The 27,785-nt window shown below is 40.4% G+C and overlaps 1 protein-coding gene across 1 annotated transcript in view; it reads left to right on the top strand.

The window, feature by feature from the left end:
* Positions 1–27,785, top strand: part of LOC134653164 (mucin-2) — a 173,666-nt gene that overhangs the window by 88,683 nt on the left and 57,198 nt on the right. The window contains exons 2-10 of the mRNA XM_063508513.1: positions 4,348–4,402; positions 5,475–5,660; positions 6,549–6,700; positions 9,930–10,162; positions 21,114–21,243; positions 23,766–23,951; positions 25,921–26,146; positions 26,617–26,722; positions 27,076–27,192. Coding sequence (XP_063364583.1) covers positions 4,348–4,402; positions 5,475–5,660; positions 6,549–6,700; positions 9,930–10,162; positions 21,114–21,243; positions 23,766–23,951; positions 25,921–26,146; positions 26,617–26,722; positions 27,076–27,192 — 1,391 coding nt within the window. The remainder of the gene's footprint in view (positions 1–4,347; positions 4,403–5,474; positions 5,661–6,548; positions 6,701–9,929; positions 10,163–21,113; positions 21,244–23,765; positions 23,952–25,920; positions 26,147–26,616; positions 26,723–27,075; positions 27,193–27,785) is intronic.

Raw genomic sequence — 27,785 nt, forward strand, 5'->3', positions numbered from 1 at the left:
CTGACACTGACACATCTAATCCATATCGTTCCTAGATCGATTATTTGACGTATCAGTTCGAATCGGGCCCTATAACAATACAGAAATGGGTATCTATTTCGAGACGTTGAGACACTTTGCTTAGTATGGAAGCTTTTTGCTATGGTGACCTCAAGCAGGTAAATTGTAAGGTAATAGTTTCGTAAGGGTTTGGTGAATACCCTTTATCGATTTAGATAAAGTATGTACTCTTTTGAATAATTTTACGGTTTAGACTCACTTGTTTTAATTCGATTATGTACTCCTTACTCTCGCTGTGATGTACTTATTTTTAGATTTTTTAGGGTTCCTTAGTCCACTGTTTCTCATTAGGCATTTAATAAAAAAGCAAGCGTTTAGAAGTCTTCTACTCAGCAGTAAAAGACATAAACGCGCTCCTCGCTTACTTAAAACTAAAGCTAAAGCTAATATATGAACATTGTGTTCCATATTTTATGTTATTAAAATATATATTGTTAAGATGTACTCTTAAAAGTAATAGATTATACATCAACTATGCAAAGGCGGATTTACTGTCACAGAATTAGTTTTTTTATTCTTTTTATACATCACGAATTATACATATATTATATATCTCATACCGGCCAACCACAAAACTTATGACAATTCTAAACTACGCGGGCAACCTTGACATTCACTTTATGGTGACGTGTGGTTAGTTTTTGCCCTCACATTTGTTAAGATTATATGTTACTAATATATCATATATGTATATACCGTATTTTTTGTTCATGTAAAGTTGACAAAATTCAGGGCCACCCTACGAGTACACTAGCGTCTTTTGAGCGTCGGCGGCTAGTCAGCGCTATGGAAAATGACGTAAAAATAGAGTTGACTAGACGCCGACGCTCAAAAGACGCTAGTGTGGGGTTGCTCTTAGTATCATTAATTTTAAGTACTAACGGCCATACTTTAAGATACGTCAAATACTAGAGATTAAAACGATATGGAATGGATATGGACAAACGCGTCACTTTTGACACTTGTTTGACACTGACATATCCAATCCATATCGTTTCAATCTAGTATTTGACGTATCTTAAAGTTCGTATATGGCCGCTATATATTTAAATATCTCAACAATGTTGACCATTTAAGAAATATGAATAATTGCATCCGTACCTTTCTATTATTATTTCCGTTCACGCTCTCAGATTCTTAGAAAATGATAAATTCTGCTTGCCATTCATATGATATTCACAGAAGCGAACTCTATAGCGGCTCTACATTCAAATATAGAGCCAGCCATCTTTCGCAATGCATTCCTCGCGCCATAGGGAGGAAGGAACGTACATATATCGTAATAACCAGTATTTTAACCCAGTGTATTTGAATGGACTTTGGAATACATAGTACATACTTAATTTGGTAAACCAATTTGTTGGTATTTTTAATCCATATAGATAATTAGCGAACCGGTCAACAATGTTAGGGCAAAACCAGCGTTTTTTTTGTCGACATTACAAAGGTTAGCAATTTGGATACGTTTTTCTAAGATTTTCACCATACAAATTTGAAGAACTAAGAGGTTTTATGCCTATAGGGTAGGGATTAAAGTAATAATATTAGGCTTTGAAGTCCGTTTCGGAAAATTGCATAATCTTAACTCCAAAGAGTTGAATTCGTGAATACCGAGCTTTAGCGAACTCCTGGGGCCCGTTTCTCAAAAGCTTGTAACTTGTAATACAAGCGGATGTTACTTTTTGACAGCTTTTGTTAGAAAGGGCCTTCCACTTGTATTACAAGTTACAAGCTTTTGAGAAACAGACCCGTGGTCTCCGTTTCAGCTTGGGCAAAAAAACTTTCAATGTCCGGATGTTCTCCTCTACAGGTCGCAACTCTCGACCGATTGTCATGAAATTTAATGAGCAGTTACGAAGAAAAAGTGTTTTTTTTTTTAAATTGCGGACACATTTATTAAGTTTCAAATTATGCTCGCGAGTTCTATTGCTCACAGAGCCACTATTTAGTACAAATAATGTTAATTGACCAAACCCCTTCATGGTTGTTATCTGGTTTCATGTAGATGTCTGAACATTAGGTACTTTGGAACTCAATTAGTATCACTTTGATATTTATTACATATACTTATACGGACAATATTTTATACTCAAGTGTGTGTAAGTATGCGTGTGTAACTGCCATTTCAGTATTGTTTAACGCGCTTTAACTAAATGGATATGTTATTTGTACAATTTTGTAAAGTTAAATTGATATTGTAATTGATAACGTATATATACTGTGGTACAGTAGCATGTTCCATATTTCTTATTTCATATAATCGTTATGCATATTGAAGCGGTTTCCTAACCGTACAGTTATTGTGCCGCTAACTGTCCGGTACGTTGCCTTAATCGACGCAGACGCGGTATGGAATAGTAAATGGGGTATTGTTTTATGAACAATAAGGATATGTGGTGCTTGGAGGTTTCGGCGCTATTGCATTTCCTTCCCTTGCATATCGTTCTACTTGTACGTTACAAGACAAAATTGCGTATTATGTATTTTATGTTACAAATAAAATTATGTAGAAATGTGGTGCTAAAAAATATAGGTACCTGGGTAATTCTTATGCTTCTTATTTAACTTCGTAACACGTTATAACTTATAAGTCCTATACATATAACGGGTTACCATGGTTGACGAAGTTAAATGAGTTGATCCTACGTAGGGCCAAATTGTATTATATTTTGTATTGCAAGTAAAAATAAATTACTCATATTCTAGATTTAATCTTTAAACTACACTACTTTCTACTAAAAATTTACACTGTAGTAAACGATTATTTAAGTACAAATCCTAAGATTAAAAAAAATATATATGCATGTACCTATCCATTCTCACACAATTACTTACTTGTTGATGCATCCGTGTAACTCTTGACATTATTAGATACATACGATATGTCTGTAGCACTTTCTCAAAAGGTTATTGAAGTCACACATAATTTCTATTTCCACTTTTTTCTTATCTAACAAGTCATCAACCTCCTTAACACACATAAACACAAACGGGCATTATATGCAAAGCGGCGTATTTTTCTGCGCAAACGCAAGAAATGTCATTGTGCATTGTCGCAGCGGAAACTTGCATGACGCGGTCATTCGTTTTTGTGCTAGTTGACATGCGCGAGAGCATGCGGAAAGAAGGGTCATTCACTTTGACAGGAGTCTCACAGATATTTTTTAAATAGGGTCACACATATTAGGTATACGAAGGTATTAGGTATCTACTGATTTATCTAACCTGCACCCAAAGTTTAAGAATATCACTACACCTTATAAAACAAAGTCCCCTGCCGCGTCTTTCTGTTCGTGTCTTTGTATGTTCGCGATAAACTCAAAAAATACAGAACGGATTTTCATGCGGTTTTCACCTATCGATAGAGTGATTCTTGAGGAAGGTTTGTGTATAATTTATTAACCCGTGCGGAGCCGGGGCAGGCCGCTAGTTACGAATAATTTCTAATTATATCTTAGAACATTACGTCTTATCATCTTGCCTGACTTTGACAGCCTAACCTTATAACCTCTGGTTACATTAACCTCTACATAACCTAAGCACTTGACGTTTTATACTGACCACAACTTAACATAATATATGCAATATTTTCATATGATCCGGCTTCTATAAGGTTGCTTTACATAATCGGTTGACCAGTCACCTGTGCTAAAATAAAAGGTCATTCTTCGATAATATGTATAAGGTACACTTTTGAGTAGTCTAAGCGGTTATTTATTAAGAGTTTTTTTATTACTGAAGATTCTAGATAAAGCAAATGTATTTTTTTTATAGACAGCTTAATCACAACATGGGTACTTTAATTTAAAATAGTTGCATAACTTAAGCAGAGTATTAGCTGCATTCTTGCATGGAACCAGTCCTTGTTTTTCGTGCAAAATCTTGCAAATTTGTCAAAAAAGAATAGATATTTATAACAATTATAACGTAAAGACTTGAAGATAAATAACATGATTAATCATGCTATTTTCAGGCAGAGGCACCATTTTATCGATTGTCAATTAAAGCATAAAATATGCGTGAAATTAACAACTTTCTAGAACAATGTTGTGCTGATAGTTACCTAAAAATTACGCGTTTTATTCTGACGTAGGTACATTGTATAATTATTGTATATTATATAATGTATAATTCCATGAGATTTATAATATTGTGAAGATATTTATATCTTCCTCCTCAATAACTATAGAGAAATAATATAAATTGACATGATATTTTTAGTTCATATATCTAACCTACCAAAGTAACTTTGTATCATATATTAATTTTATTTTCTTTTGTCCACAGGAAGTGACAACATGGCTATCCTTAGCGATAGCCGTTCTCACATTCGCAACACCAGGTAATTGTTATTTTATTATGTACACTTACATTTTAGATAAAAGACTAAGTAAATAGACTGGCAGTTTAATGAATAGATCTTGTGAATCTCTACCTTCTATCCTATGATCAACACTACATATAATATAGCTACTTATGTAAATTGATCCATAAAAAAGTTTAGTAATGTCACTTTAACGTAATTACGTAAGACATGACAAAACTAAGATACTGATTTAAACTTTCACGATTTTTACACATTATTAAATTGTACAACGGGACTTAATCGCTTAGAAGATGCTGATGTCAACTTAAGCCAGTCTTCTCCGAGACCACGGGGACAACGCCGTCCTCGAAACGTCGGAGGTAAATCTTAAAACTTAGATACGCGATTAAGTCCCGTTGTACAATTTAATAAAACTAAGATAGTCAATATAATACTGTGATCTATAACTTGTATCAGGTTTATGTAAATTTTAAACATAAAATATTCGCAAGCTAATGTTATAAATAAATATTACTCAATTGTAATCCTTGCAAATTCCGTGTAGTAACAAAATTTACGCGAATGATTATTTATTTTACACATCATGCGGCTTAAAAACTATGTTTCTATAGCTATTTGTGTATACTGTTCTTATTCTAACTAGGCGAGACTAAAAACAAGTCCGTGATATGTGACTTTACTTCAAAATTTTGCCTTTGTTTGATCCATACTGAACGCGACATCCTGTATGTATGTGTGCAGCTATTCGCGATACTTGAGTACATAAATAGCTCTAAAATTACATACTCAAATACCTACTTCAAAGATTATTCTAGTTCTGAGATGGTGTTTAACCAACATTTTACCTTACAATTTACTTTTGCTGATAATGTCAGAAATATTTCACCCTAAACAGAATATACAAATACATAAGGTACCTAACATAAGTTAAAAAGTTTACATTTAATTCATCATTATTTGAGGGTGCATCACCTATCCAATTTCTTTGTCCAATGTGCATTGCGTCTCTATCTCTCACTAAGCAAAATGTGAGATGCAATACACATTGGACAAAACCAATACCCTAAACTCTGCTTGTCACCCACAGCCGCGGCACACGAGCCTCGCGTGGTCTGCTACTACACAAACTGGTCGGTGTACCGGCCCGGCACGGCGCGCTTCAACCCCCAGAACATCAACCCCTACCTCTGCACGCATCTCATATACGCCTTCGGAGGGTTCACCAAGGACAACACGCTCAAACCCTTCGACAAGTACCAAGATATTGAGAAAGGTGAGGCTGTTTAACTGTTATATAACTAAAATACTAGTGATTGGTCTACCGGCTTGAAACGGCGCGCTTCGACTCATAGAACCCCTACCTCTGCACGTATCTCATATACGCCTTCGGAGGGTTCACCAAGGACAACACGCTCAAATCCTTCGACAAGTTCCAAGATATTGAGAAAGGTGAGGCTGTTTAACAGTTATATAACTAAAATACTACTAGTCAGTTTACCAGCCCCGCACGGCGGGTTTCAACCCCCAGAATACCAACCCCCTACCTCTACACGCATCTCATCTACACCTTGGGAGGGTCCACCCTTCTACAAGTATCAGGATATTGAGAAAGGTTAGTGTTTGCTGTACTAGTTATTTGATAAATTATTCGTTTATTCTACATTTTTGTGGCTTTATTGATCTTATCATTATTGATCTTATCAATTAATTTATCTTATAATATAAAACTAATTAAGAAACCTGTTTTAAAAAATGAATAGTACATAATTATTGATCAAGTCCTAATAAAAATTCACACGTACGTTATTTGCAATTTATATTCAAACCTTTTCTTATTTTGAATATAATCTGCTTTAGGCAATAAAAATATTTAAGCAAATTATTCCATTATGCATATTATGTTATTTTGACCTGCCTCACTATGGTTTCACCTTCCAAACATCCTTAGTGTAAGGCCTGAGTGGACGCTCATGTTGGGCGTGCAGCGGGGCGGGGCGTGCGGCGTGCATGTTAAAAAACAAATGCAAACGTATAGGAGCGGCCTTAATGCGCGCTGCTCAAATCACTTGTGAGCCCGACGCCACGCTGCACGCCCCGCCGAACGCTCCGCTTCGAGCGTCCACTCAGGCCTGACACTTATTAACCTCCGTGTGTCCTCCAGGCGGCTACGCCAAGTTCACGGGTCTGAAGACGTACAACAAGAAGCTTAAGACCATGCTGGCCATCGGCGGGTGGAACGAGGGGTCCACGCGCTTCTCGCCCATGGTCGCCTCCAAGGCCGCCAGGAAGGAGTTCGTACGGAACGCTATCAAGGTAACAATATTGTACTAAAAGACGATTGAGACAGAGAATGAGTTCTAAATAATAGGGAGTATTACTGCAATGTTTTCCCGTCAGAGTGCGGCACTAGTGACTTAAGTATACCATAGAGTAACTTATACATACTGTACCTTAAACAGTTTTTTGTCAAGTTTTCACAGACAATCAAATATGACATTGATACATCAAGGCGGTTTGTTTACAAAGGGCCTACCGGGAAACGCGAAATTGAAACTCGGCTATCTGCCTCTTTATCGCTCGAATATGCAAGAGTGGTAGAGAGGTTAGATAACAAAATTTCGACTCCCTCGTTTGCGGTAGACCCTTATATTGTGACTTATTGTAGGAGTGGCGCTCCTTACGCAGAGTTACGCGTAATATTCCCTGTTGTCGACCGCTTGAAAAGCAGAGATTCAAATTTATAAAACGAACGTGAAAAATCTTGCCCTCCATTATCGTTTTAGACATTTTACTTAAGTACATGTGTTCTTACATGAACTCGCCCGACTGCTCATTTCGGCAAGCACCTATAGGTGAAACTACTACTAGACTTCTAAACAGTCCTTTAATAACTGAAAATACATTTCCAAAAAATGTATGAAACTAAAAATCTTTTAAATCTCATATTTGTAGCATCCGGTTCAATCATGTTATAAATCTGTCACCCATCAGAAACCCTGGTCAAATTAATTAAGATGAAAAATATGATAGACATCAAGATTACGTGATTACGCGGCGTATAAAATATAATGAGAGTCAGTGTACAGGGTAAACGACGCTTTCGCCTCGCTACTTCTATCGGTATTAACAAGTTACTAACCAATAATATATATACAGAATGAATTACAATGCATTGAACTTAAATTACTTATATTTTTGTAACACTCTTCCTAAAACGAATACTAAGTACCTGTTAAAATTAATAAAATATGTACTTTCATTGATATAAATTACAAAAAAGAAACAGCATGATGGAATTATTTAAGTAGGTATTAAAAAAAATTACCAACAAAATGATAACTATCGCGCGTTAAAAAGTTTTACTTTTATCTTTCGCGATAGAACTCACAAAAATAAATATTAGACGCAATCTTATTTAGTAAGTACAATTGTAAAGCGTACGTAAGGGATTTAAAAATGTGTAAATTGAATGTAAATGTAATAATATATAATTTATAATCTTTGAATCCAGACTATCTAGAGTAGGTAGATATCTATCTATCTGGCTAGATAGCCATCAAAACATTTTCGTTGCAATTTACCGTAGTTACATTATCGTTCTGCTACAAACTTTGAATAGGATGTGTTGTCTACAGAATTTTAACAAGATCACCGTCCAGAAATAGCTCTTACGGCATTACATTACATTAAAGTTGTCACCAATTACGTAGATATACGGAGATACTATTCGTTACGGACATTCCTATCACTAATAAGCCTTATTAAGGCTGGATTGAGTCGGTATATTGTTCGGAAGTCCGCCGATTTCTATCTTCCGTCGAGGAAATTGCATTTCGATTCGCTTATTTCCTATATGGAGACGTGTTGGTCAATGCACTAGTCTAGTGCATGTATTCGTTGAAATATAATCGGTAGGATGGATAGTAGTATTGTGAGCGGTATTTCAGTATTATAATCATAATCGTAAGGTATGCACTGCTTGAAGGCTACGTCTGATGTAGAAACTTCTTTGGAGATATTTTTCACACATTTCAGCTCCGATCTCAAGTAAGGTTTTTGCTATAAACTATTAATAACTAATTGAAAATGATTCTAGATATTTAAAAATAAATGTATACAAACGTACATTTGGTCACGACCCGATATTTTGACAAGTCGAATATGCTCTTGGAACATTTTTTTTTGTGTTAGCAAAGTTTTGAATTTTAATATATTAAATATTTGCTACCGGCACCATACCATAATCCAGTGTAAAAATTAACAGTCAACTATTTCCGAATTTAAAATTATTCAAAGTCAACTATTTAGTAAGGTCTTTACAGTATTTAACATTTGAATGTGTCGATGTTAAGTTATGGACGTGAACAGTGTAGTCCTATTTCGTCACGGACGAGATGCCAGTCCAGCTGGACATAGACAAAGTAGCATTCTATTACCGATGACGGTGTTACGAAAGCTGCGCATAGCCACGTCGGGTTAGGTACATTCCCCTTACGTACCGATTACCTAAACAAAATGAGGTATTTAATGAAAATGAAAAGCTTGACGTTTACATTTTGTTAAAATATAGTGTTTCTGTGAATTACAGTTTATTTATAGGTATTTACTTATTTTATTAACCTTATGTATGTGTTATGATAACCGACTGTACAACTTTCACCGGCATCAGGACTGCCCCTTTCTACGAGCCACTATATATAACTAGCCGACGTGGACCTAAAATGACCAGCATTAGCCTGGCTAAGTGTACCTCGATGCCCATTAACATGATTAATAGTAATGCTACTAGTTAGATATCAATCTGTATAAGTTGGGGTAGTATTATCTATTGGATAGATATTAGCTATTCTATCGTATGCAATATGATTACTTAGTTTGCGAGTGTCTAGCGAGAAGGTTCAATTCGAGTTATTTGCTTGTCGGCCCGATTCGAACACTGCTTATAAGATCAATCAGTGTCAAAAGTGACGTTAGATCAGTATCGTATGTGGTATGTCCCCTGGGTGGTGCTAAATCAAAATGAGTAACGCCTTCCAAAGGCAACCTAGCAATAATCATGCATGCCATACGATTAAATAAATAAGTATCGTATCGGTTTGACACCTTATAAGCATTATTCGAATTGGGCCGCCTATCAAGTCCAATTTCACGCTGGAGGATTATTTTAGCCTTCCCCGCAATAAGTACTATCCCCTGGCAGACAAATAAGATAGTTTAGGTTATTCATTCGTGGTAAAACATTTGTTTGTACTTAATAATTGGATGAAATGTCTTTTGAGAAAGTTAACGTCTTGCCAACACTATAACAATCTATCAGGTTCTGTGTATCGAGTGCAAGCTCATACAATCTTATAATTAATGCATCTTAGCTCATAAACGCCTAATAGTCTGCGCCTAGTAGTTGACAAAACGAGAATCAAAAACATAAATGTAACACCTACTATATATGTACGCTTGTTTAATGCAAATAAACATTCATTCATTCATTTATTCGTTCATTAATTCATTCATTAGTTCACTAATTTCAAAACCTCCTCCACAGTTCCTCAGACAGAACCACTTCGACGGTCTGGACCTGGACTGGGAGTACCCCGCGTTCCGCGACGGAGGCAAGCCGAAGGACAGAGAGAACTACGCCAAGCTCGTCAAGGAACTGAGAGACGAGTTCGAAAGAGAGAGCGAGAAGACAGGAAAAGCTCGCCTCCTGCTCACGATGGCTGTGCCTGCTGGCATCGAGTACATTCAGAAGGGATTCGACGTCAAGACTTTGAACCAGTAAGTAATTACTTCTTCTATGATAAAGATAAGATAAAAGATACTTTGTTTATTCAAGTAGGCATATTACAATACGCTTATGAACGTCGAACAAAGCTACACCGGCTCCAACCCTACACCTCTGCCTCGAGATTTAAATCCCCCCTCAATCGGAGGAGGTTATCCCAATATGGGACCCGCAACGAACTCGGAAAAAATGAAATCTTAGACCTATCTATATGATGGCAAGGACTGAGAATACTCGCCCAGCTGGTCAAGTTTATCCCTTTATGCATTTTAGATGTGTGGTTGAATTAAGCAATATAATTATGATTACATTGATATTTTTTCATTCGCATAGGCGCAATTAACGTAAATTCCCACCTTATCATTCACACTCACACTCTCTTACCCAATCTGACATTGGACTAAACAACGTGTGACTCTTTCCCAACTCTATTTGCATATCGCTGTTAAGCCAAAGCATCAAATCACATCATTTACAATTTTGAGCTTTAATGCTCTGACACTAAGTATAAATTTGAATAGATGCTTTCGTAGAATCAAGTTAAAGAAATGAACCGTGTCACCACAATAATTGCGGCTACACGATACATGATGCGTAGCACTATCTGACACGTAGTAGCGCTGACGGGTGTTTTGGTAGCGCTATTGGTGTCAATTAGCTGGCATTGTGGTTACGTAAAGGTCGCGTTGCATGTGCGCATATACTCGTATGCTAATTGTTAAAGGAAACGTTTTCTCCTACGGTGTGGGAGTGTGATTGCTTTTCGGGAAAGTTAGTCAATCATAAAAGTTCTTGCTTAATCGGTCGGCTGTTCTTAACCCATAAATGGGAATTAATTACCAGGTTATTTGTTTTTTTGGCATTAACGCTAAACGGTTTAACAAACCTGTTGTTAAACAAATTTTAGTTGATTTTGCAATCCGTCAGTTCAGTCTATATTATTTCCATAAATTTGGCATTCGACGTAAAACGTGTTATAAATTTAAAATAACAAATTAGAAATTTTAGCGTGTTGCTATTATCCTTTAAATATGTCAGTATAAGAAAAATAATTTGATTATAAAACATTTGGCACTATTATAATACTACAGGAATTCCAGTGTCGACGCGTACAAAGAACTACATTTCAATCATATAACTTGCCTCACTTTAGCCTGCCTGATTTCTTTGATGCACCGCTGCAACTATTTATTCATCATTGTAATTAACCCCCCCATTTGCCAAGCACATTTCTAGCCCACATTACATCCCACACGTCATTATCACGTGTCGCAACTGATTTGAATGTACAATGGAGAACACAATGGGGACGGGCCCGGGCGCTAGGCTCCTCAGTGGCCCTGAATCGTTGCTAAATCTACTTAGGTATAGAATGGGGACTAAGGCCTTATTGTGTCCTTATTTTACGTGACGATTGCTTTTTCGTATTGTGTCCATATTTTTGAAACGATTGAATGCATGGAATAGCTTACTATACCTTGCAACAGTGGATTTAAAATAATTAAAAATCACTTACCTACTGAAATTGTGACGTAAAAACATTAAAAATATCGCCATACAAAGTCCGTGAAAAAGAACGATTGACGAACGAAAAATGAATACGGAATATAAATTATTTGCTCGTAAAACATAGGAAAACTCAAAAATGCGCGTCTTCCCAGATGCGCGTCTTCACCTAGCTAGATCGATTTTTCGTCCCGAATACCCCTATACATAGCAAATTTCATCGAAATCGTTGGAGCAGTTTCCGAGATCCCCGAAATATAATATACATATAATACAAGAACTGCTCGTTTAAATTAAACTTACATGCTTACATTTTCGGTCGATCTCTAATCTCTCTAAACAATGCAAATATGTACCTATATGTTTTCTCGAGCAAGCGTCGCATGCTCTGTTTCTCCGCCCCACATCTGCTGACCGTGACACTTGCATCATGTGATAAGTATAAACAACATAATTGCGTCCAAATGTAATGAGACAATGTATAAGACATGTTAATGTGCTCCCGGTAGACATGGGCAACAATGGAAGAATATGTTACTAAGGTTTTCTGTTTGTCTAACTAGAGTAGATACCTACAACTTCGGGGTTGATTAAAGGAAATATAAAATGCAATCAATCAATCAAATAATCAATCAATCATTTATTTATTTCTTGAATGTGGTACAATAAAGATGTAGGTACCTCAATTTCTGAACAGCACTTCCTGCCTGAATAGGCATATAAAAATTGAGTATTATCTATTTATAATTATGACTAGATTCTTATGACCTATCATGCAGCATGCAAAATGTATCCAATCAGAAACTGAGGTAGCTATAATGGAAGTGCTTTTAACTAATGTAATGTACTTGTTCGCGATGCAAAATAATATCTCATTAACAGCGTCAATGAATGTGTAAGAGCTGAGAGAGGTGCGGGGAGCCGGGGTGCATCTATGCATTTCCGAACAAACCCGAATTTGGTTCCGATCTAGACTCCGCGCCAGCCGCACGTCTCTTGCGCTCATTTTTTTATATGTGTACCTACTTTCCGTTTTTAAATTCGATTAATATAATTTTTTGTGCATTTTCGGATTTTTCACTGGTGTTTTAACTCCCAGCCGTTACAAAAGCTGGTCTTCGAACCGGATCGTACATGTTCCATACGCCTAAGATGCCTAAGATGTCAAATGTTAAAACACGGAGTGTTGCTAAGCGGGAACAGTTGCAATTAGAGGGTACCGAAAACAAAGAAGCGACCGGTACCGATATGCCGCAGGATACCGAAGCTAAAGAAGAACAAGTTCAACCTTCAACATCACAAAAACGGATTTTGGATGTGACATCAGTGATCGCGAGTACAGTCAAGACAGAAAAGACTCGTAAATCTGAGCGCGCCGTTAGTAGTGTGTCGAAAACAAAGAAATCTTCTGTATCTTCTGTAGAAGCGCGCAAAAAGAAGCTGGAGCTAGAAGCGGCGGAAGAGAAAGCACGAATTAGGATGGAGTTAATTGACAAGCGATTGGAAGCCGAGATAGCGGAATTAAATAACGATTACAGTCCACATTCATCGGAGGCCGACAGTTTAGTTTCCAAACGCAGTGAGGTTGCTAAATGGGTGGAGCGAAGTCAGCAAGAATTGGAGTCACGGCCAGTCACTGAACGGAACGAGGGTCTCGAGGGGCCAGGCTTGCCGTGCCCGCCAGCGTTACAGAACGGCGCTAGCACCGACGGTCCAATTCACCAGCTCGCTAACGTACTTAAAGATTTCCTCACAACTAGCATCACTGAAAAACAAAACTCCAAACTCCTAAGCCGTATCAGTACACCCAAGGATCTACCACTGTTCACTGGTGACGCAATGGAATGGCTGCAGTTCAAGATGGCATACGAAGAATCAACTCGATTGTGTCAATTTAGTGATTCCGAGAACTTGTGGCGGCTACGAAAATGTCTCCGTGGCGCAGCAAAAGACGCGGTCCAGGCGTTACTCATCACGGCTACTTCTCCCGAAGTACTTATGTCTACGCTCGAGCTGCAGTTCGGCAACCCAGATAATATCTTGTCGCGTATAAAACAAGAAATAAAAAAATTGAGTTCAGTGGCTCCAGAATACCATAAAGACATTCTTATGTTTTCAAATAAAATTAAAAACTATGTTGCCGCTGTACTCGCACTTAACCGTGAAAATCACCTCGAAGACTCGAGTCTAATCACAGTTGTGTTATCTAAACTGCCTACCATTCTTTTGTCTAAATGGGCGGACTACCGGTACCTACACAACACGGCAAGTACCACGACTAGACTCGATCAACTATCGGATTTTCTCAACGAAGAAGCTATTAAAATATCAAAGTGTAGTGTTACGTTAATTAATGCTCCAAAGGACAATTTTAAGCGTAAATACACGGACAATAATATCAACGCTAAGACTATACTACTACAAAGTGAACAAAGTTATACTAAGTGTCGTTATTGTCACGGAACTAATCACAATCTCACAGACTGTAAGAAATTTAAAAAATCATTACGAAAAGATCGTTGGAGCTATGTGAAGCGGTCCGGACTTTGTTACAAGTGCCTGTTACGTCATCACGATAAACAGCTGTGCCCGGCGCCGGTGTGTGATATTGATAACTGCGGTGAGGCGCATCACCGCTTATTGCATTTCGTACCGACTAACCGTGGTACATCAAGCAGCAACCCCGTCGTAGAAGAATCGCCCGAGACTGAAAACACGGAAACTCAAGTCGTTACTCATATTGACTGTACCTCCGAAAGTGTTGTGTTAATAAAAGTCGTGCCAATAAGTGTACACGGACCTAATGGAACTATTATAAACACGACCGCGGTCCTTGACGACGGTACTAGTGTGTCGATGATAACAGCTGGTCTGGCCGCCCGGGACGGCCTGCAGGGACGGCCCAAGTACTTACGTGCGCGTGGTGCATGGCACAATGCTCAGTTAGCGTGCGAAACGGAGCAGATAGATAACATTACGGTGTCTAATAGTGACAAAAAACTGTTTACGTTGAGCGCGCGCAGTGTGAATGAACTGGATTTACCTAAACAATATATCAACTTAGTTAATTGTGAAAAGTTCGCGCATGTTCAAAAGTATAAAAAACATTTTAGTAACGGACAGTATAAAAAACCTGAAATACTAATCGGCCAAGATAATTATCATTTGATATTACCATTAGAAATCATAGGTGGAAGTACACACGACGAGCCGTATGTAACTCGTACTCCGCTGGGCTACTGTGTACACGGCAGGGTTCCCTCAGGTGTGACGTCATCACACCGCGCACTGTTTACAACCCTGCATTTAACTACTTATGATGTCGACGACGCTGACGTCACCGAGAACAACCGGTTGCTTAATGATCTACACGAGAAGGTTCGCCGTAACTTTGCAGTGGATTCGATGGGAATTTCTACTAAACCGCGGCTGAATAGCGAAGATGAACGCGCTCGTGAACTGCTGGAGCAAACTTCTACTCTCGTTGACGGCAAATGGCACGTCGGTTTGCCCTGGAAAGACGTGAACTGTGTTATGCCCGACTCATTTCCCCTTGCGATGTCACGCTTAAGAAATGTCGAGCAAAAGATGTCAAAGAATAGCGCATACAAAAAGAGGTATATGGAACGTTTTGAACACTTATTCGAAAATGATTATGCGCACGAACTACTCGACACTCAAGTTACGCCAAAAACTTGGTACTTAGGACATTTTGGAGTAGACAATCCAAATAAGTCAAAACTTCGGCTTGTTTTTGACGGCGCAGCTACCACGAACGGATTTTCTCTAAACGACTACTTATTAAAAGGGCCCGACCTACTCATGTCTCTCTTCGGTATAATGCTCAGATTCCGCGAGCACCCTATCGCCATATCTGGTGACATAAAGGACATGTTTCTGCGCATAAAAATAAGACCCGAAGATCAGAATGCATTCCGATTCTTATACAGAAAAGAACCCGAAGAACCCGTGAGAACGTATGCGATGTCGTCCTTAGTATTTGGGGCTTGCTGTTCGCCATTTATTGCCCAATTTATCAAAAACAAGAACGCTCAACGCTTTGAGTCATCACATCCGTCAGCCACGGAAGCTATACATAAGCAACATTATATGGATGACTGGATTGACAGCGTGCCAGATGAAGAAACAGCAATCAAGTTGATACGTGAAGTTAAAATGATTCATAAACAGGGAAACTTTGAAATACGCAACTTTATGTGCAACAGCCCAGCAGTACTCGATAGCCTACCGAAAGAAGCCCTAGGTGAGACGGCCGTAAAGTTCAAAACCGGCGAGCAGTACGAAGGCGAGCGAACTCTCGGCCTATTGTGGCGTCCAGTTGATGATACCTTGGGGTTTGACGTATCGTTTAAAAAAATACCGGAAAGTATTATAAATGGACAACAAAGGCCAACAAAGCGTGCCATGCTGCGCGTTGTGATGTCGATTTTCGATGTTTACGGATTTTTATCGCCAATTACTATTATAGGAAAACTGATTATTCGTGATACTTGGCGATTAAATATATCTTGGGATGAAGGTGTACCTGACGATATATACGATGAATGGTGCAAGTGGACGAATCTACTTAAATCATTAGATAATGTGAGACTGCCCAGGTACTATAACGACGCCGCGGCAACGAGCCCCGCCAGCGCAACGCACACCGAGCCGACGCAGAGTCAGCTGTCGCTAGGCGGCGACGCGCCCGTCCCGGCCTTATCGTTATCTATGCCTGCGCCGCCGCATAATAATAAATATACAAACCTGCAGTTGCACCTATTTTGCGACAGTTCATCTATAGCTATGTGCGCGGTGGCTTACTGGAGATGGGAATGTAATGGATTAATACAAGTTGCATTTATAGCTAGCAGAAGTCGTGTAATGCCTAATAAAACCTTATCAATTCCTAGGGCGGAATTACAAGCTGCTGTTTTATCTGCTCGCTTAGCAGATGCGATAACAAAGGAACATAAGATAAAGGCCGAGCGACGAACCTTTTGGAGTGATTCGAGTTGTACTTTGCATTGGATAAGGAATGCCGCGCGTACCTACAAACCGTACATATCACATCGCTTAGGCGAGATTGACGAGATGACGCTCATTAGTGAATGGAGGTACGTGCCTACAAAATTAAACATAGCGGACTTGGGCACGCGAAAAAACTATGACTGCCGCATTTTGGAAAACGAATGGCTTCATGGACCGACCTTCCTCCGACGTGATGAGTGTGACTGGCCAACCGATGTACTGAACCCTGAAATAAAAAACACAGATGATTTAGAATGTGTAAATATTATACAAAATAATGAAATTGACTTACCTGTGCCGGACCCAACAAGATTTTCTTCCTGGTTGCGCCTACTTAGGTCTACTAATATGGTACTTACCTTTATAAACAATTGTAGAAAACATACCATTGAGAAAGATGTCACCATGGAGAAAGCTGAAAGTTTAATTTTGAGATATTCTCAAGCTGAAAGTTTCGGACAAGAAATAAGTGACCTTGAACAAGGAAAACACATTAATAAAAATAGTAAAATACTTACTTTGTCACCGTTCCTCGACGAATATGGAGTCTTGCGCGCGGCGGGCCGCATCGATGAGGCTGCAGATGTTTCGCCGGCAATGAGAAGACCTGCAATCCTAGATGGTCAGAATTATACGGCGCGCCTGATTGTAAAATATTATCATACCAGCTCTGCGCATGGATATCAGGAATTGGTTGTAAATAATATAAAACAAAAATACTGGATTACAAAATTAAGACCTACCGTTAAAAACGTTGTATCTAAGTGCATGACCTGCCGACTTAAAAAATGTAAACCAGAGATTCCCAGAATGGGAGACCTACCTGGTGCTAGATTGGCTCACCATCAACGTCCTTTTACCTTTTGTGGCGTAGATCTGTTCGGTCCTATGGAGGTAACTATTGGGAGAAGACGCGAAAAAAGATATGGCGTCCTGTTTACCTGCTTAACGGTGAGAGCTATACACCTGGAGACCGTCGCATCACTTACCTCCGATTCCTTCATCATGGCTCTGCGCCGCATGGCAGCAAGACGAGGCTGGCCTCAGCAATTGTTTTCGGACAATGGGACGAATCTCCGAGGTGCCGATACTGAACTTAGAAGGTCGATTCAGGAACTGGACGAGGAGAAACTCAAAGATGGAGCGATGAACCACGGGGCAAAATGGACTTTTATTCCCCCTGCTAGCCCACACTGGGGAGGTGCATGGGAGCGCCTAATACGAAGTGTAAAGGTATCCCTGAAAACCATACTAAAAGAACGAGCTCCTAGAGAGGAGACTTTAAACACGCTACTCGCTGAAGTTGAAAATATAGTAAACAGCCGACCGCTAACCCACGTTTCTGTCGAGCCAAATAGCCAGGAAACTTTGACACCTAACCACTTTCTTGTGGGTACCTCATCCAATCTACCACACATTGGAGTCTTTGACGGATCAGAGTTTTTTCTACGAAAACAATGGCGCATAGCTCAACTCCTTGCTGACCAATACTGGAAGCGTTGGGTGAGGGAGGTTCTGCCTGACCTGGTGCCGCGAAAGAAATGGCAAGCAGAGGCGAGGCCATTGCAAGTTGGAGACCTCGTACTTATTGTAGAGCCAGACGGGCCTCGCAATGTGTGGCCCAGGGGCATTATACAAGAAGTTATACCTGGAAAAGACGGGCGGATCCGAATGGTGAGGATTAAGACCAGAACGGGAATACTTACCAGATCTGCCACACGCGTCGCTCACCTTCCGATAGGGGATGAGTGCTGCTAGTGCAGCACTAGGGGGGGGGTATGTTCGCGATGCAAAATAATATCTCATTAACAGCGTCAATGAATGTGTAAGAGCTGAGAGAGGTGCGGGGAGCCGGGGTGCATCTATGCATTTCCGAACAAACCCGAATTTGGTTCCGATCTAGACTCCGCGCCAGCCGCACGTCTCTTGCGCTCATTTTTTTATATGTGTACCTACTTTCCGTTTTTAAATTCGATTAATATAATTTTTTGTGCATTTTCGGATTTTTCACTGGTGTTTTAACTCCCAGCCGTTACAGTACTGTACCTAGTAATATAATTACAAGAGAATATCGTCAGGTGACAAGCAAAAGTCACTAAGTACATACATATTAGTACGAAAAGAAGGTTGATTTTTGTTTTAATATTTTATAGTAATTAGTGACTTTTGCTTGTCACCTGACGATATTACATTTGGCAGATAATTGAATATTTTCCCTGTTCCATAAATGGCAAAATTTATTCCTCAAATCAATTGCTAAAATGCAACATTTCGTTTTGAAACTAAAAGCATAATGGCTTTACGACTTCTGTGACTTAGTTACGAGTAAATTAGCCCGATTTACTTACTGTAGCCAAGTATTACGTAGGCACCGACCGAGAGACTTGCGGTACAGTACAACGCCACTAATTAACTTAATATCTCCGGGCACTAAACCTCATTTCTACTGAGGGCTATATACCTAGATATTTAGTAGGTAACGCAACTGCTAAATAATGTCTAATTGACGTGATATAATCACATTGTCGATTTAAGTAGGTAGGTACATTTATTCCAAAATACATCTAAGGAGTTAAGGATGACTCGCGCTAGACCGGGCCAGGACCGGGGCCGGAGCTTCCGGCGCTTCGTTTTCTATGGAAAGCACCACCTGCCGGCCTAACCAAGGTGACAATCGCTTGCGCTACGCCAACGAATCGCTTTATGTCTCTCTATCACTCTTCCATAGTTCCATATTCGTGTGACAGTGACAGTTGCGTTTCGTTCGCTACGAAGCGTAAGCGATTGGCATCTTGGCTACGCGACCTGGCGGCCTAGCCAAGGTTACAATCGCTATCGCTTCGCCATCGAATCGATTTGTGTCTCTCTATAATTCTTCTATATTAGTGTGACAGTGACAGTTGCGCTTCGTTCGCTACGAAGCGTAAGCGATTGGCATCTTGGCTACGCGACCTGATCACCGGTCAGCCGTCATAGAAAATGACATGTCGGACGCTTCGGCCCGGACGCGGCCCGGTCTAGCGCGAGTCATCCTTTACAGACCGCAATCCGTAAACCAATACAGGCTCACTAAATCAACTACCTACTACATCGTTTGAAAAATTACTTTTAATTTCTAAAAATCTATATACTCTATAAGGTAGAGTCTGTGCGTAAAGAGAGGAGTCGTGAAATTTACGGGGCCCAATACATTCCACGACTCTTGTCTTTCCGAACAGACTCTAAACGTACTAGTGCTCGACATGCTAATGCCCAATAGATGACACCCTGCTGTCACCTCTATTGACAATGACTTAAGTTTCAAGATGACATGTACTGGGACCACGTCGAGCACCAGTACGTTTTTTACCTTAAATTGATTTAATCATTTCGTTCATATCAGTTTTTCTATAATTTAATGTCATTCCAATCACTACACTACAAATATTTCAAACCTATTACTGATCGTGTGTGGTTCTTATTAGTCCGGCTAACCCGACCGAAGTGACCTCAGCTAGACAAATTGGTTTAGAAGTTGAATTCTTAAAGCTCATTTATAAAACTAATGACAGGTAGGTATGTTAACTAAGTTTTTGTGCGTGTCTAATAGATTTCTCGTCTACCTTGGACATATTCATACTACATATTTAAATTTAGTTTTCAATATCGTGTCTATAAAGCTTTGAACAAAGACGTGCCGACTTAACATTGCAATTAATGAGTCATGTCGACAAGTCTTGAACTTACAGCCTACTCTTTGTACACTTAGACACTAAGCACAAATCTTGTTTGTCTCAAAATGACGTAATTGAGATAGGTAGTCACTTATGTTTTAGAAGAACAATCAACTAAGTAAACAAAAACTTAAAAGATTAGTTGGCATGTTATCTTAATTCAAAGAGTTGATATCAGTGCCTCTGATTACGCTGGACGAAACCTAGATACTCGTATCGTCTATTCAGAAACGATTTGACGTCACGCATTGAATAGAACGCAGTCGCTAGATTGACGAATATTTACAGAAATAGTTCATGTCTATTCACCTGCATTCGCTGTCAGAAACATGTGACATTGGCCAGATGATAACATAAGAAGTTACAGCCAACTAAGCTACAGTACACAGTTACAGCTAATAAGTACACACTTTTACTCAGCACACACACATGGAGACCCTCATGTTGAGTCTAAGCCTAAACTCCTTTTCTTATCACAAAAACTTAGATATAAATTAAAAGGCTCGAAACCGCGACTCTGGGTCACTAGCCCATCGCTCTGCCAACTGAGCTACCGAGACTCCACTCGATGACAGCTAATATTTCCACTATATCGCCTCAGGGAGACGCCTAGCGGCATCTACCGTCAGAGCTTTAGACTTCTTAAACCTTTCTTAATCGTCGATTATTAAGCTACGTTATCTGTCGTTTTAAGATACCTGGACTGGATGAACCTGCTGACCTACGACTATCACTCCGCCTTCGAGCCCGCCGTCAACCACCACGCCCCTTTGTTCCCGCTGGAGGAGCCCAACGAGTACAGCGTCGACAACGAACTCAACATCGTAAGTGACTACTACTTGTGACAACTTTAGTAACCTGCTGACCTACGTCTACCACTCCGCCTTCGAGTCCGCCGTCAACCACCACGCCCCTCTGTTCCCGCTGGAGGAGCCCAACGAGTACAGCGTTGACAACGAACTCAACATCGTAAGTGACTACTACTTGTGACAACTTTAGTAACCTGCTGACCTACGACTACCACCTGCCTTCGACCCCGCCGTCAACCACCACGCCCCTCTGTTCCCGCTGGAGGAGCCCAACGAGTACAGCGTTGACAACGAACTCAACATCGTAAGTGACTACTACTTGTGACAACTTTAGTAACCTGCTGACCTACGACTACCACTCCGCCTTCGAGCCCGCCGTCAACCACCACGCCCCTCTGTTCCCGCTGGAGGAGCCGAAGGAGTACAGCGTCGACAACGAACTCAACATCGTAAGTGACTACTACTTGTGACTACTTTAGTAACCTGCTGACCTACGACTGCCACTCCGCCTTCGAGCCCGCCGTCAACTACCACGCCCCTTTGTTCCCGCTGGAGGAGCCCAACGAGTACAGCGTCGACAACGAACTCAACATCGTAAGTGACTACTACTTGTGACAACTTTAGTAACCTGCTGACCTACGTCTACCACTCCGCCTTCGACCCCGCCGTCAACCACCACGCCCCTTTGTTCCCGCTGGAGGAGCCGAACGAGTACAGCGTCGACAACGAACTCAACATCGTAAGTGACTACTACTTGTGACTACTTTAGTAACCTGCTGACCTACGACTACCCCTCCGTCTTCGAGCCCGCCGTCAACCACCACGCCCCTTTGTTCCCGCTGGAGGAGCCGAATGAGTACAGCGTCGACAATGAACTCAACATCGTAAGTGACTACTACTTGTGACAACTTTAGTAACCTGCTGACCTACGACTACCACTCCGCCTTCGAGCCCGCCGTCAACCACCACGCCCCTTTGTTCCCGCTGGAGGAGCCCAACGAGTACAGCGTTGACAACGAACTCAACATCGTAAGTGACTACTACTTGTGACAACTTTAGTAACCTGCTGACCTACGACTACCACTCCGCCTTCGAGCCCGCCGTCAACCACCACACCCCTTTGTTCCCGCTGGAGGAGCCGAACGAGTACAGCGTCGACAACGAACTCAACATCGTAAGTGACTACTACTTGTGACAACTTTAGTAACCTGCTGACCTACGACTACCACTCCGCCTTCGAGCCCGCCGTCAACCACCACGCCCCTTTGTTCTCGCTGGAGGAGCCGAACGAGTACAGTGTCGACAACGAACTCAACATCGTAAGTGACTACTACTTGTGACTACTTTAGTAACCTGCTGACCTACGTCTGCCACTCCGCCTTCGAGCCCGCCGTCAACCACCACGCCCCTTTGTTCCCGCTAGAGGAGCCGAACGAGTACAGCGTCGACAACGAACTCAACATCGTAAGTGACTACTACTTGTGACAACTTTAGTAACCTGCTGACCTACGACTACAACCCGCCTTCGAGCCCGCCGTCAACCACCACGCCCCTCTGTTCCCGCTAGAGGAGCCGAACGAGTACAGCGTCGACAACCAACTCAACATCGTAAGTTACTGATACATGTGAAAACGAAGTGGTGATTTACAATAATAAGATTAATACCCAGCACTACCAGGGGCCCGTTCCTCAAAAGCTTGTAACTTGTAATACAAGCGGATGTCACTTTTTGACAGCTTTTGTTACAAAGGGACTTACACTTGTATTAGGTACAAGTTACAAGCTTTTGAGAAACGGGCCCCAGTTCGGAATTTTCGGTGTTTCTTTCGAAAGAATACGTCTGTATTATATTGTAAATTCTGCTTTACAAACTTTTTAAATAAGTACTAATCATAAACTGAAATAAATTACATACTTAATTATGGAAAAGAAAAGACTAAGGCCTCCAATACTCAGAGGGCCTACCGCGAACCACGTTCGACGTGTTGCCTCCCTGTCACACTTACGCACGAATTTACACGTGCGACAGAGAGGCAACACGTCGAACGTGGTTCGCGGTAGGCCCTCAGGGCTGTATCTACTTGAAATAACACAAATTAAGATATTTTCTTGAAATACAATTTATTTCGTTTCCTAATATACCTAGTAAATAATAATCACTGCCATCTTCAGGATAATTGCTTGCAACACCCTGTAATTTTAATGAAAACTAGCATATAGATTCATTTTGGTTTAGGTATATTGGTTTCACCAGTTTGTGTTTAATATTTTAATAGATTTTATTGAAAGATTTAATTAAACAAAAGATTTTCGTTATATAAAAAAATATACATGACCGTAGTTATGCGGAAAACGACCAACTCAATTTTTTTATCAATGCAGAAAGCGACCAAAGCCATTGAGTTAGAGTGTAAGTCACTTTGACAAAAATAAAAAGTTGGTCGTTTACTGCATAACTACGGTCACATAAACCACTACTAATTTATCGTAGCATACTACAACATAATAGGTACTAATTTTCCTTCTTTCTTTTTCAGGACTACACGATCAAATTCTACCTGGAAAATGGCGCCGACCGCGACAAGCTGGTGCTCGGCATCCCGACGTACGGCCGCTCCTACACGCTGTTCAACCCCGACGCGACGGAGATCGGCGCGCCGGCCGACGGCCCCGGCGAACAGGGCGATGCCACTAGGGAGAAGGGATATCTGGCTTATTACGAGGTAAACATAGATGGTAGGATCCTATCACAGACAATCCAACCTCTAGACATAGCATAGTCGCGCTACCCCCTCTGCCACACATACGGTAGCGTTACTCCATCTTCGAGTCAATCCCGTGCGGTGATTGGTCCGTGTCTTTGAACGGACCAATCACGGCACGGGATTCGCTCACCTCGTCCCCCCGCACCCCCGTATTTTTGGCAGCATCGGTTTCATGAAAGAATTGGCCTAAGCTCAGTCTAGAGGTTAGATTGTCAGTGGATCCTATAGATGTGGTATATGCGTCCGTGAGGGACAAAACATAGGCAATGCGACACTATGATTGGTCGAATTTATTTGTTGCCCACCATAATCCATACTAATTCATGGTGGGAATTAAAAAAATGTTAGACTGTGATAAGGACAAGCAATAATAGCGCTTTCGCTGCTACTCCTACTGAAAGATACATAAGACTCCCGTTCGATCATTTCCCCTCACCCCTCATGCCTGATCCAGTTAAAATATATTCATTGAGGTAAGGAAGAAAACAGAAAATAGGGTAGATGGCGGCTCTGGCCACTGGGCCGGTTTTGTCCATTTATTGTCTAAAATTCGTATATAAACTAACACAAAACATATTAATTCGTTACCAAGGCATTATAGTTTAAAAACCTAAAAAAACAACGCCAAAAAGGGTGTTAATCTGGCCAGAACCGACCATCTGCTCTATAAGGCAGTATGCAAAGTATCTGCTGGTATAGTACGACTCTTCTGAGGTGAACTTTTCGCTTCAAACCGTAATCTTTCAAACAAAGGCCATTGTCTCTATTATCGCAAAAGCGCTTGCTCCCGACTTGGCACGTGCCAGTACAACATTCATATTGAAAAACAACCGGTATCGTCATAGTATTAAGGTTCAAATTTAATGTCACTGATATTCTATATATTACGTTTTGGTAGTGTAGGACGATAGACCGCCCCGAAGCGATACGGCACTCATATTATTTTGATACTTAGTGTGGTGTTAAAAATGAAACACGGTTATTTATGATAAAGCGTTGTATATTTGTTATATAACAAAATCTAAGGTAACAATGTAAATTTAGGATTAATAAGTTTAACATAGGTATAATCAAAATTTTTCCGTGTAGGTATATAAACAGTTATACGTACTACTAGATAAAATCGTGTCATAAAAAATCAGATATAATCAATTTCTTTCTTATATTATAACCGACCTTTCTTCTGACCGTTGACACGTGACGTTTTGTTAGAAAAGCTGTACGCTTCAAAGCTCCACGTTTGCCTTATCAGTGTTTTTATTGTTACTATGCGTCGGCATCACATCAGAGGTGCTAATTTCACAGTATCGTTATTTTAAAGATAAGAAAAAATAACAATGCTTGCAGCTGCACCTTTGTAAATTATTACATTTACCACCGCAAGCTAATAATTTAAATAAAACAATATAATAAATAACCGCGTTTCATTTTTAACACCACACTATCAAAATAATATGAGCGCCGTATCGCTTCGGGGCGGTTTATCGTCCTACACTACCAAAACGTAATATCTAGAATATCAGTGACATTAAATTTGAACCTTAATACTATGACGATACCGGTTGTTTTTCAATATGAATGTTGTACTGGCACGTGCCAAGTCGGGAGCAAGCGCTTTTGCGATAATAGAGACAATGGCCTTTGTTTGAAAGATTACGGTTTGAAGCGAAAAGTTCACCTCAGAAGTGCCGTACTATAGATCTAAATCTAAATCAATGAGTAGAAGTAATGTGAATTGAGGCCTATCATAATTGTATTGAAATTCCGAGTTTCCGAGGATATTCGACCTGAAATTTCACTTTTAATTTGTCGTGTGTCATATACTTATTTTTGCTGTCATCAATGAGCAAGATATTGCAAGTGTGCATACCAACATACCAAATATCAACAAATCTGCATAACTAAATCAACAACTCCTACATTCCAGATCTGCGAGGCCCTAAAGCCCAAAAAGACGAAGCGCGCTATCAGCTCAGACGAAGAAGACTCCGATGACGAATCCTCCGCCGAAGAGGACGAGCCGTGGACCGTGATGTACCCCAACAAGGATGCTATGGGCCCCGTGGCGTACAAGGGCAACCAGTGGGTCGGATACGATGACTTAGAAATTGTTCAGAAGAAGGCCGAATACGTGGCTGAAAATGGACTGGGAGGTAAGCTTTAAATTTCTTCCACCGAGGAGACGTGGACTGTTATTTAGCCCAACAATGGGACCCGTGGCGTACAAGGGCAACCAGTGGGTCGGATACGATGACATAGAAATTGTTCAGAAGAAGGCGGAATATGTGGCTGAAAATGGACTAGGAGGTAAGAATCTCAGTCACCACATCCGTGGTGGATTATCTTCTGATTCGGTCAAGTTATGTTCTAGTGTATAAGACAAAAAAATTGGAGTGAGCATGAAATGAATGTCGTATGATACCTTTGGGTACGGTGCTTTACGCACACTAGCGTCCCCTCCCCTCCCCCTGACGCAACCCCCTTTTAGCATGAAATATGTAACGTGTAGGTTGACGGTTTTTTTTATGTCCATAAAACCAATGTCCAATCCCCATTTGAACTCGGCATTCGTAAAATGAAAGTATTATTTTGCTCAATAATTAAAATAATGTTTGTTCCTCAGGCATTATGTTCTGGTCGATTGACAACGATGACTTCCGCGGCACGTGTCACGCGAAACCCTACCCACTCATCGAGGCTGCCAAGGAAGCCTACATATCCAAGCTAGGGTAAGTAGAATTCATATACATAGATTCACGTGTTAAAACTGGTAAGAAGAACACAGAAACCCACAAGGTTCAAATCAGAAAAATACTAGAAGAAATAAATAACCTACGTAGATGGTGCTGGTCGGGGTCCACCCCAAAAAAGACAAGATTTTTTGCATTGCATTCAGGGGCCCGTTTCTCAAAAGCTTGTAACTGGTAATACAATCGGATGTCACTTTTTGACAGCTTTTGTTAGAAAGGGACTTCAACTTTTATTACAAAGTTACAAGCTTTGAGAAACGGGCCCCTGATGTCTAACACGTGTAAAGCTCATCGTTCAGAGATTTGTGTAATTTCCTTTCATTTCTGGACAGGTCGACAGACAACTCGGTAGTATCGGAGCGACCTAAACTGTCGAGCTCCAGTAACAGAAGGCGACCAAGGCCTAAAGCCTCTACCACCACAACCACCGCCAAACCCGCCTCGGCCAAGTAAGTAGAGGTTATTTAAACTGATATTGATGATGATGATGATGATGATGCTCTCCTGACAGATTTCGGCCACAGCGACTGTAAGTACTGCAACTGCGACTGGAGTAGGCAATTTATATTTTTTAATTCACTTTAGGTATTAGAGTGTAGCTGATCCACTGACAAACTGATATTATCCTCATAAGGCCCAAGGTTCTACCTATAGTACTTCTTCAGTTCGATAAAATTTAAACCATGTTTAATTGGAACAGAGTCGCATTTCCTTCGTTTGTTTAATTTTCAACTCTATTCCCTGCACTATAGGTTCAAATTTCAGTGGCAAATTTTGGATTTTTGCATTTGCATGGCTTAGGAGGACATAGACCATGTCAAATTCCTGTAAAATTTAAATCTCGAGAGAGCGTGGTGCTTACTGAAAAGTAGGTACCTAATATGTATGTCCCAGCCAACTAATAAATGACTACACGACGTTCAGCCTTCTGGTTAAACGTTGTGATCAATGACTTGGCTGGTTGTTCTTCAGCCATTTAATGTAGGTATCAGTGGCGGCGCGTCCATAAAAGCCGATTCCCACTGGCTTGCTTGTTTTTGGA

Source organism: Cydia amplana, chromosome 12 (assembly GCF_948474715.1).
Source record: "Cydia amplana chromosome 12, ilCydAmpl1.1, whole genome shotgun sequence".
In the NCBI taxonomy this organism is placed as follows: domain Eukaryota; kingdom Metazoa; phylum Arthropoda; class Insecta; order Lepidoptera; family Tortricidae; genus Cydia; species Cydia amplana.